The sequence below is a fragment of the Stomoxys calcitrans genome, chromosome 1, assembly GCF_963082655.1.
Source record: "Stomoxys calcitrans chromosome 1, idStoCalc2.1, whole genome shotgun sequence".
Lineage (NCBI taxonomy): Eukaryota > Metazoa > Arthropoda > Insecta > Diptera > Muscidae > Stomoxys > Stomoxys calcitrans.
In genome coordinates, this window is record NC_081552.1 from 213,855,542 (window position 1) to 213,868,049 (window position 12,508).

At 38.3% G+C, this 12,508-nt stretch overlaps 1 protein-coding gene across 1 annotated transcript in view; it reads left to right on the plus strand.

Annotated features, from left to right (window-relative positions):
- Window positions 1–449: 449 nt before the first annotated feature.
- Window positions 450–12,508, plus strand: part of LOC106084833 (uncharacterized) — a 33,597-nt gene continuing 21,538 nt past the window's right edge. Inside the window, exon 1 of the mRNA XM_013248765.2 lies at window positions 450–531. Coding sequence (XP_013104219.2) covers window positions 529–531 — 3 coding nt within the window. The 5' untranslated portion in view covers window positions 450–528. The remainder of the gene's footprint in view (window positions 532–12,508) is intronic.

Genomic DNA, 12,508 nt, shown 5'->3' on the forward strand with positions numbered 1-12,508 from the left:
AAAAATCAAGTTTGGGAGAAGTGTAAAGCACTCGCAATATGATGTTAAGTGTGAAATTTGGAGAGAGTCTCATCTATACAAGTACACATGCCGCTAAGCAAAGAAATGAAGATCAAGTGAGCATATGGGAGAGTGAAAGAGAGAAAGAGTAAAAGAAATATGTTGTTGTCTTCATTTTTGGCGTCCAAGACATTGGCCATGGCTTTGGTGGATTTAGCCAAAATGCTGGCAACAAGATAGAAAAACGAACCAGTGCAACGAGATACTTCAAAGCGTGTGGTGACATTGTTAAGTCAACGGCAAACGAGAGGAGAAACCCCTCCAACAAGTGATTGGCCATAACAAATAAAAAAAATAAGAAAAAAAAATTGAAAGCGAAGTAAACAAAATCTTGTTCAGTTTGTGTGAAAGCCAACAAGTGCATTTAAAATAATAATTAAGGAAAATAAAAAGAATAATTGAATTGTCTCATTGGAAATACTCGTATCCTCGTTGGAGTTACAAAGCAACATTATTATTTATTTTAAAATGGTAGGTGTAAAATGTTTTCTTCCCACAAAAGCTATAAATTTCTTAGGCGACATATTTACCCACATAAAACGCTGTTGCGTGCCATCATGTCTTTAGTGTTGTCTTCGTTTTTGTTTTTGCCTACTCTCAATAAAGTCATTGTTATATGGTGAAATTAAAAGTTAAAAACAATTATTTACTTATCCGGGTCCCTGTCTGTAAAACAATGGCATTTGACCATGTAAAACACCCCACCCTTTTTTCCAAGAGCAGGAATTTCAATGCAATGTTTTTTTTTATCTTTTTGTGAACGTTCGTTTCTTAACATTGAACTTTATTTTGTTCGAAAACTTGAATCAGGCCAAAATTTTTTAAACGCGCCATACTTTCTTTGGACGATAACAAAATTTGCCAATGTTATTTGTAAACAAACCAAAAAAATAAGTTATAACCATACGCACGCTCCACCTAGCTCCCTTTAAGGTTGTAAAAAAAGATGTTTTAAACTCACCTTGTTATGTAATAGAGCCAGTTGACATTATGCTGGTGACCTCTTCGTTTGATAGCAGGTTAGAGGCCGTATAGCCCAGCTAAGCCATTCATAGATTTTATACGACTCTCTCTAGCTCACTTAGGCTAGCAGTAGGTTGATGGTGATTTGACTGCCATAATCATGGACAATTTAGACTGACAACTATGAGATGCTGCTGGAAGCACGTGGTGCCTGCACTCAACTGCACCTTATCAGCCGGTGTGCTTTACTCGACATGCTGCTTTTTAGATGTTTTGTTTTTTTCAGGTTATATAATTGTGTGTGTTAATGCATGCATTCATGTATGCCGTCATAGTTTAAATGCTTGAGACCGCCAATTTTAAATCATATATTTTTATGAGAAATAATGGGAAAAATCTGAAAATATATCGATTTACTTATTTTTTTCAATTGAATGAAATAAATTTAAAAAGATATGGGCGATTATGAAATGAAATATTCATTTCCGATCCTATAAAGTATATATATCTTGATCGTCGTAAAAATCTAAGACAATTTCCGTACGTCTGTCTGTAGAAATCATCCTACAGTCTTTAAAAATAGAGATATTGAGATACTTTGCACAGATTCTTTTTTTTTTGGTTAAGTTCAAAGATGGGCTATATCGGACTATATCTTGATATAGCCCCCGTACAGACCGATCCTCCGATTTAATGTCTTAGGCCCATAAAAGCCACATTTATTAAACGATTTTTCCTGAAATTTGGGACAGTGAGTTGTGTTAGGCCCTGATCGGTCCAGATTGGGATATAGCTGTCATATAGACCGATCTCTCGATACAAGGTCTTGGGCTCATAAATTTGGGACAGTGAGTTGTGTAAGGCCTATCGACATTCCTCTTCAATTAGGTTTAGATCGGTCCAGATTTGGATATAGCTGCCATACAGACCGATCTCTCGATTTAAGATTTTGGATCCATGAAAGGCGCATTTATTGTCCGATTTCTCCGAAATTCGGGACAGTGAGGTGTGATAGGCCCTTCGATATATTTTATCAGTTTGGCCCCGATCGGTTCAGATTTAGATATAGCTGCCATATAGACGGATCTCTCGATTTAATGTTTTGGGCCCATAAAAGGCGTATTTATTGTCCGATGTCGCCGAAATTTGGGACAGTGAGTTGTGTTAGGCCCCTCGACATCCTTCTTTAATTTGGCGCAAATCGATCCAGATTTGGATATAGCTGCCATATAGACCGATCTCTCGATTTAAAGTTTTGGCTCCATTAAAGGCGCATTTATAATCCGATTTCGCTAAGATTTTACACAGTGACTTATGTTAGGGTTTTTGACATCCGTGTCGTATATGGTTCAGATCGGTCTATATTTAGATATAGCTACAAAATTGAACCATGACTTACACCACTCAATGTTCGTGCCGAATTTGGTTTAAATTGAACCATATTTCGATATAGCTGCTATGGGGGCATAAATGATGAATTTTTCACCGTATTATGAGGAAAGGTGGTCTACATATATACCCGAGGTAGTGGGTATCCAAAGTTTGGCCCGGCCGTACTTAACGTCTTTTTACTTGTGTTTTAATCTCTTTGGTTTGGTTTAGTAACTGGGCATTTTAGTCATTGTTTGGTTATTTTGATTTTTTTTTATTAATATGCATAAAACTTTGAATGAATGTTAGTTTTATGGTATTTTTATGATAAGTATTTCTATTTGGTTTTGTTGTTTCAAAATTTCGTTTTAGTTCAATATTTAAAATAAAGTTTCTTTTTATAGCCACCATTATCATTCCGCTTGCAACTCATCTAAATATCCATTTCCGTCCGTAGGTTAGGCTAGGTTTAAGTGGCTCACTTAAACGCTTTCGTTCATTTTCATGACACCACAGGAACAGGAGAAGGAACGTACCTTCTAGTTCAAACATCTAACAATAACACATCTAAATAACCATTTCCGGCCCAATGTTAGGACGCCACCGTAGCGCAGAGGTTGGCATGTCCGCCTATGACGCAGAACGCCTGGTTTCCGGCCCAATGTTAGGAAGCCACCGTAGCGCAGAGGTTGGCATGGCCGCCTATGACGCAGAACGCCTGGTTTCGAATCCTGGCAAGACCATCAGAAAAAAATTTTCAGCGGTCGTTTTCCTCTCCTAATACAGGTAACATTTGTGAGGTACTACTATGCCATGAAAAAACTTTTTTTCCAAAGAGGAGTCGCATTGCGGCATGCCTTTCGGACTCGGCTATAAAAAGCAGGCCCATTATCATTGAGCTTAAACTTGAATCGTACTGAACTCATTGATATGTGAAAAGTTTGCCCTGTTCCTTAGTAAAATGTTCAAAATTTAGGTTAGGTTAGGAGGCAGTCTGCCATCAGACTTACTTAGAGGTTATTCGTGCATGTTCGTGATATCAAAGGAACACGGGAAGGAAGATGCCTTCTAGTTCATACCGTTAAACCATCCAGATCACTTTAAAAATCGCAACAACTTGGAAATGTTCATATCCGCTAAATCCGATAAGTTCTAAAAGAACTGAGAACCTAGAGTAGAAATCCTTCTGAATGCCTGTGCGGGACACACACAGCAGATGTTCTATAGTCTTTCTTTTTCGACGTTCTCACAGCTTTTGCAAAAGTCATTACTACAACTTTCAGTCTGTCAGAATGTTTTCCGATCAGACAGAGCCCTGTCAGGGAGGGTCACAATGACTGAGACATCTGTTCTAGCCTGCAACAGCAAAGCGGTAAACCTTTTCAAGTATAGATTGGGCCACATAATTTTGAAGTGTTTGAAGTGGTTGCAGCAATTTCTCTAGCCATAATGTCCAGATGCATTAGATGTAGCATTAAATTCAGTGCATCAGATGGTTTCGTCCTTAGTGTTGCTGCGATGCACAAACAAGCCATCTCTTGGATCCGATTGACTATTGAACCATAGGTGGACTCTTGAAGCGCCGTCCACCAGACCAAAACTCTATATAGCATTATAGGTCGGACAACTGCGGTATATACCCAATGCATGACGCTCGGCCTAAACCCCCAATTTTTGCCAGTGGCTCTCTTGCAGGTGTATAGGGCAAGAGTTGCCTTTCTTGCCCTATCCAAAATGTTGGATTTGAAGTACAATTTCTTGTGCAGCAAAATAATCAGGTATTTTGCGTTTTGGAACATTCTCTCCTCCCAAGAAAACAGGTGCAACTGTAGGCAACTTGTATATTCTGCTGAAAAGAACTACTTCTGTCTTGCATTGATTTACACCTAGACCACTTTCGGTAGCCCACTTTGCTGTTGCACGTAGAGCTTCCTGAAGTAGATATACTTCTAGAGTGCTGGGAAACTTTCCCCTAACCGCAATTGCCACCTCATCGGCATGCGCGACCACTTTTACACATTTTACTTCCGGAGACAATAATATATTGTTTATGGCTATATTCTAAAGTAGAGGAGACAGTACACCTCCTCGAGGTATTCCTCTGCTGACCCATCTTTTTTGATTCACAGATCCAAAGTCTGCCGTAATTCATCTTTTAGTAAGTAAGTTATTAATAAACTTTCTTACGGTTGAGTTGATGTCTAGAAACTCCAACTCCTTCATGATTGACGTCGGTTTTACATTATTGAAAGCTCCATCAATGTCAAGAAATGCTACCATTGTATATGCCTTGATAGCGAGAGAACCCTCTATGTAGCCAACTAGGTCGCGAAGGGCTGTTTCAGTGGATTTGCCTTTACTATATGCATGCTGCTGCCGCGATAGGCGATCTCCAGAGATCTTTGCCCTAAGATATGTTTCTATCAACCTCTCAAGAGTCTTCCGCATAAAGGATGACAGACTAATAGGACGAACATCTTTCGCCTTCGTGTGGTACGGATTACCCGTATGCTAAACACTACATTGAACGACTTGCAGACGGAATTACAACTAGGAACAGAAATAGTAGACCGCGGACTAAATATTAGGATGCCGACTTTGCCGGAATGGCTGAATGGTTAAATTTGGTTTACAGATATTTATATATATATTTACAGACGGATTTGAGACGGATATTGCATATTGTGGTGAACGCCTCTTTGCGAATGTGTGATGACTGCAGCCTTTTCCAGGCAGAAGTCTTTGCGATAACTAGGGCAGCAAAGATTGTGTTATCCAGGGAAATAGATCGATCTAACATCTGTAACTACAACGATAGTCTAGCATCATTGAAGGCTTTAATTGGCACGATTATAAGAACTAAAGTGGTGGGTTGTTGTCGTGAGGGTTTAAATTGTCTTCAGAGGTTTCATAACCTGGATATAAGGATATTTTAGGAAACGAGAAGGCGGAAATACTTGAAAGATCGTGTGCCAACCTTGCTCATGTGTCAATATTGAATGTATACCCACTAACATAAACTTTCTTACGGTAGAGTTGATGTCTAGAAACTCCAACTCCTTCATGATTGACGTCCGTTTTACACTATTGAAAGCTCCTTCAATGTCTAGAAATGGTACCATTGTATATTCCTTGACAGCGAGAGAAACCTCTTAGTCGACTAGGTCGTGAAGGGCTGTTTCAGTGGATTTTCTTTTACCATATGCATGCTGCTGCAGCGACAGGCGATCTCTAGGGATCTTTGCCCTAAGATATGTTTCTATCAAACTCTCAAGAGTCTTCAGGATAAAGGATGACAGACTAATAGGACAAAAATCTTTCGACTTCGTGTGGTAAGGTTTTCCTGCTTTCAGAATGAAAATTACCTTCGTGTCATTCCATCCCACATGTATATATGACATGTTGATACAAGCAGAGTATATCTCCCTAAGCCAAGGAAGCAGTCTATCAGACACAGCTTTTAATTCAACCGGTGATACATCATCAGGGCCTGGCGACTCAAAGGAGTCGAAACTTCTAATCGCCCAAGGGATTTTCGGCTCAGACACCATTTCCCTAATAACCTCCGACCAATGCATACCATTGACAAACTCTTCTGGAGCCACGTTGTCTGTTGGACGAATTTCCGGATATGTGTACCAACAAGTAGTTCCAGTGTATCCTTCGACATTGTCCACACATTCTCCGACTTCTGAATATGCCCCACCGTAAGAGGTCTCGAGGACAGAATCTTCCTTAGCCTATAGGCTTCAGATGTATCCTCCACGGAGCTACAGAATTCCACCCAAGATTTGTCCCGAGTCTTTCTCAGCACGCCCTTATATTTTCTGAACTCAGCCTTATAGATGTGCCAATCGTGTGGTGCTCTTGTGGTTTTCGCTCTGTTGAAGGATTTTCTGCAGTCCTTTCTTGGGCCAACCAGTTCTGAGGTCCACCATGGCGGACGCTGTTTGCCCCTTGGTTTGGCACTAGGACATGCTGACATAAGAGAGTAATTCAGGGCCTTCGTGATCCACTTGACCGTTATGTCTATATCCTCCGCAGTTGCCGCTTCCTTTTCTGGTCTAGAAGGGATAGACGTGCAGAATTTGTGACGAAAGATAATATCTAGTACCTCCTGCCAGTTCCTGGTAATAAAGGTCGGTTTATCCTTTATTACAAATCGTAATAGGCCTTTGGTGTCGCATAACTTGCCAAGCCCCCGCAAGGCAAGTTCGTTCGGCGTTAAGTGATTTCAACAGACAGACGGGCATGGCTAGATCGTCTTAGATTTTTACGCCGATTAAGAATTTATATACTTTATAGGGTCGAAAATGGATATTTCGATGTGTTGCAAACGGAATGACAAAATGAATATATCCAGTAGTGCCTTTAGTCTTAGCAAAACTCGTCACGGATATTTGATCAATGCCAAACACAAGGAGAGTTCTTTCCTTCTTCTCTTTCCTGGGGATTGGGATTACATTCCCTTAGTCTTCCAGGATCTGAGGGAATCCTTGGTATCCAAGCATACGCCATTGGGCGGCATAATCTGATATAGCTCAACTTCAATGCAGAGGCTATATTATGTAATGTGGCCATAAAAGATTTTTTGTCAATTTATTTTTTAATTTGATTTTTGGTCAGTATAAAGTGAAGGTAAATCGAAAATTTGCTTTTATGAGCATTATAAAAGATATGCAAATGTGTTTCAATGTCATATTTGACCCTTAAAAAGGTGCTTAAATTAATATTTTTCGAAACTATATTCCCAGCAAAATTCCGTAAATATCGAATATTTTCTAAATAAAAAAAATCATGACTAGAAAGTAAACATAAAATTGCCAATACTTTTTCGTTGTAAAAGATTTTAAGTTGAACTATAAAATTTAGTAAAAGTGTCGATTGAGTCATTTTCGTGGTCTGTTTTCACAACAAAATATAACATCTGTATGAAATGCGAATGTGATAAGTTAGTAGGCCGTTAATAAATGTTGGCATATCTAAAATCGTTTAAGCGAAAAGACGACATTTCCACATTTCAATGAATTTTAGGCAGACAACTTATTTATTTCGTACTATTTCATAAATGCAGGCACACAATTGTGCCTGCATTTATGAAATATTTATGAAAGATGCCTATCAAAACTGAAACAGCCGTTTTTTTTTTGATAATATGGCAATTTGGATGCATTGCTAGGTAGCATAATAAAACAAAAACAAAAGACTTAAGCAACAAACACGTCATAGGGCAGACACATTTGTGACACACAAACCTAAAGAAGTATGTATGTCACACATATGGCATTTCAAGAGAAATTGGAATATGATCCACAGCCCATGGATATGACCCATTTTTACCACATTGTTGGAAAATTTATAAAAAAAAAAACATTTAATTCAATATTTCCATAAAAAAGCGATTAGTTCCATTTAAAGATTTGCTAAACCATGTATGATGAACACTCATAACAAATAGATAAAAACGAAATGTCTAAATTAATTAAAAATTCTAACTGTAACCGTTCAAAGGCCAACAGCTATTTGTTAACCACAGAATCTCTAAAAACGAATCATTGGCCGTTTAATTACTTTTGTCTTGTGGAAGAGTTTTTATTTGTTCATTTTTATGTTTATTCTTGGCATACGGCCATACATGTGCGAATTTTTTTGTTTTGCTAAAAGGCACACAACTTAACAATGGAAAAGTCAAAGACATAGTACATATGATTCATAGTAATGAGCAGGGTTGCCATGGCTTGACGGGTTTTACATAAATTCTGTTGTTTTTCTTCGGTGACCAAACTTGAATGCAGTAATGATAACAAATTGAAAATTTGCTTACGTCTTCAGTTAAGTGTAACAAATTCTATATTACAAAACAAGTAAGAGAGGGCTAAAGTCGGGCAAAGCATACCTCTTGATACCCTACACCACATTAGGTATGCAGGCCAAGTCGTCGAAATTAAAATTTACTTTAATTTTATAAATGGAACTAGCTGAATCCGGCCCACTCCTTTGCGCCTTCTTTTACACCACATGAAGTGTAACTTTCTTATCGATTACACTTCTTTGAATTCACTGAGTTACTTTTGTATATTCCAGTCATCGTTTTTGGAACTTTTAGACTACCATAAATTATTTCCCCAGTTCCTGTCGTTTGTAGTTTTTGTTTTCTTTTTTCAAAATTCTTTATTTTATAGAAATTTGTATACCTTTCACCATAGGATGGGGGTATACTAATTTTGTCATTCCGTTTGTAACTCCTCGAAATATTTGTCAAAGATCCCAAAAATAATATATATTCTTGATCGTCACGACATTTTAAGTCGATCTAACCATGTCCGTCTGTCTGTAGAAATCACGCTAACATTCGAAGGAGTAAAGCTAGCCGCTTGAAATTTTGCACAAATACTTCTTATTACTGTAGGTCGGTTGGGATTGTAAATAGGCCATATCGGTCCATGTTTTGATATAGCAGCCATATAAACCGATCTTAGGTCTTGACTCCTTGAGCCTTTAGAGGGCGCAATTCCTATGATTCAAACAACTGAGCTAAGTATGGTTCAAATTTTCATATTACATGATATAGCTGCCATATAAACGGATCTGGGTTCTTGACTTCTAGGGCCTCTAGAGTGCGCAATTCTCATACGTTTTAGTTGAAATTTTGCATGACGTGTTTTGTTACGACCTCCAACAACTGTATGGTTGAAATCGTTCCATAACCTAATAGAGCTGTCCTATAAACTGATCTGGGGTCTTGATGCGATCCATGGTGGAGGTAATATAAAATTCGGCCCGGCCAAACTTAGCACTCTTTTACTTGTTGTTTATATTTTTATCTAAGAAAGCCTATTGTGGAAACTTGCCCTAGGGTAGGAGGGTTACAAAAATGAAACCAGAAATAGTCAAAGTTTGCTTCCTATATTTTATTTATTTTAAGGACAGGCAACTTTTCAAAACAGTGGTGAACAGCATAAGATCAACTTTAAACACTCTCTGCTCTCTCTTTTTACTTTTACTTACCGCCATCTATTAGGAGATATCAAATTATAGATATCCCCCAATAGATGGCGCTTAAGTTGTTGTTAGTGATGATCGCTGCTGATTCCCATCTCATTGTCTTCATTATACCCGACACCACAACTGGAGAAGGAGAATAGGTAGACCCATTGATAAGTATACCAGTCAACTCAGAATCACTTTCTGATTCGATTACGCCATGTCCGTAGAAACATATCTTAGGGCAAAGATCCCTAGAGATTGCCTGTCGCGGCAGTAGCATGCATTTGGCAAAGGAAAATCCACTGAAACAGCCGTTCACGACCTAGTCCGCTATATAGAGGATTCTCTCGCTGTTAAGGAATATATAATGACAGCATATCTTGACATTGAAGGTGCTTTCAATAATGTAAAACGGACGTCAATCATGAAGCAGTTGTAGTTTCTAGGCATCAACTCTGATGATGACGTGGCTTTTGTGGTTAGGGGAAAGTTTCCCAGCACTCTAGGAGATATACATCAGGATGCTCTACGTGCAACAGCAAAGTGGGCTATCGAAAGTGGTCTAGGTGTAAATCAGTGCAAGATGGAAGTATCACAATGGACGAAAACGTCTAAGTGAGTCTAATGGAAGACTGCCACTTAAACCTTGCCGAACCTTACCTAACCATGGCCGACTGTTCGTCTGTGAGTTCATGTATTCTTGTAGGTACAGGTCATATTGACTGTCCAATCATCACGAAATTGATTTTGGTAAAAATCGGTACAGATTTCGATATAGCTCCTATATATATCGCCCGATTTGCATTTAAATGACCGTAGTTGCTACAATTTTCATCCGATCTGCATAAAAATTTGGCACGGATTGTTTTGTTACAGACCTTAACATTTCATCAAAATCGGTTCAGATTTAGATATAGCTCCCATATACATATATATCTCCCGATTTACATTTAAATGACCAAAGTAACTTAAATTTACAAAAGATCTGCATAAAACTTGGCACCGATCGTTTTGTAAATGATCTTAACATATCTGCAGGATTTCATAAAAATCGGTTCATATTTGGGTATAGCTTCTATATATATTTCGCCCGACTAACACTTATAAGGCCGTAATAAACACAATTTTCAGCCGATCTGCACAAAATATGACACGGCTTGTTTTGTTACTGATCTAAACATATCTGCAAGATTTCATCAATGTCGGTCCAGATTAACATATAACTCCCATATATATGTATCCCCCGATTTGCACTTATATGGCCGCAGTAACGTCAATTTTCAAACGATCTGCACAAAATTTAGCACGCTTTGTTTTGTAAATGATCTGAACATATATCCAAGTTTAATTAAAATCGGTACAGATTTCGATGGAGAAATTACATATATTTCGACCGATTAACACTTATAAGGCCATAATAAACACAATTTTCAACCGATCTGCACTAGTTTTGTCTAGCAATTCCTTACTAGTTTTGTCTATTTTTGAATTCAATCGAATTTCCACTTTTGTCGGCCATTAACACTGACGACCTGGGTTCGAATTTCGGCACAAACATAAGAAACAAATTTTCAGCAGTGGTTTTCCCTTGAATAATTGTTGTGCACTTCAGTGCAAAAACGTAGTGCTTCTCGGAATCGCTGAGCTAAAATTCCAATCGAACCGGCTCCACCACGCTTTCGCTTTCAAAACGCCAAAAAAAAATCACTTATCTATGTAACATAACCTAGTCCCCAATAGATCTGATTCTGTGCGTTTTTGTTGCGCCTTTCATTCTAACCATTAAGCACAATATTGAAAAAAAAACGTCATCAATTTTAACAAGTAACATCCTCTTTTATAACAACTCCTTTACCATATCCATAGTAATATGCAAATAGGAACTGGCGAAATCGGGTAATAAAAGCAGCTTTAATGGGCTTAAGACCCTTTATCGGCAGATCGGACTAAATGGCAGCTGTATTCGAATCAAGACCGATCTTATCTTATCGAAATCGGATAATAATTGCGGCTTTAATCGGCTTAAGATCCTCAATCGGCAGATCGGTTTATATGGCATCAATATCTAAATATTGTCCGATCTGGATCATATTCAGGTGTGATGACAGAAGGCTTAAAACAAGGCACTGTTTGAAATTTCAGCGAAATCGGATAATGAATGGGCTTGTTACGGGCTTAAGACCCTAAACCGGCATATCGGTCTATGTTTAGAACTTTACCTACCTAAAGAACTTAACCTACGTATAGAAGAAATACAAGTCTGTTCAATATTTCAACTCTATATCTCAATTTTTGCAGACTGTAAAGTTATTACAACTGACGGTCACGCGGACGGACAGACGAACAGACGGACATCGGTAAATCGTCTTATAATTTTACGACAATCAGAAATATATGTACTTTGCAGGTTCGGAAATGGAGATTTAGACGTGTTGCAAACGGAATGACTAAATGAATATATCCCCTATCCAATGATGGTGGGTATAAAAATCGGAAAAAATCGAACCATTTGGCGTTATTATTATTTCGGCGGTGCCGAATCTTATATACTCTCCATCATGGATCACATTTCCCAAGTTTTTGCCCGGTATATCTTTATAGGCAAACAAAGTATTATGAATAAGAATTGTTATGCTTATGAACCGATATCCCATCCTAAATAAGGATACCAAATTTGTTTTTGAGTTATTGTAAACAAACTGAATTTCGCTTAAAAGTTGGATGTTAGAACTTCATTGTTTTGGTTTTGGTGGTGGATTAGAGTAGCCAAACCCTTTGCCGCGAAAGTGGAAAGTGGATATCAGATTCATACTCTACTCTCAAAAACCACATTTGAGTTACACATTGCTATGGTCGGTATATATGTGTGTGTTTTAGGGGGGTTTATGTGTCGTCCCTGAAACATTTGGCCATAAAACAGATATCAGACTTGAGCCCCTTTTTTCCACAAATCACAAATATGTCCAGTTTGGGGGGTATGTAGGATGGAACGGCCACCCACGAACTTAGCTCAGAAAAAATATCAGCACGTGTTCTGATCTTAAATTCCTTATATTTGAGCCGCAATTGCAATTGGTTTAGGGGGAGTTTATGGGGTGAGACTACCTCCAAACACTTGGCCTCAAAA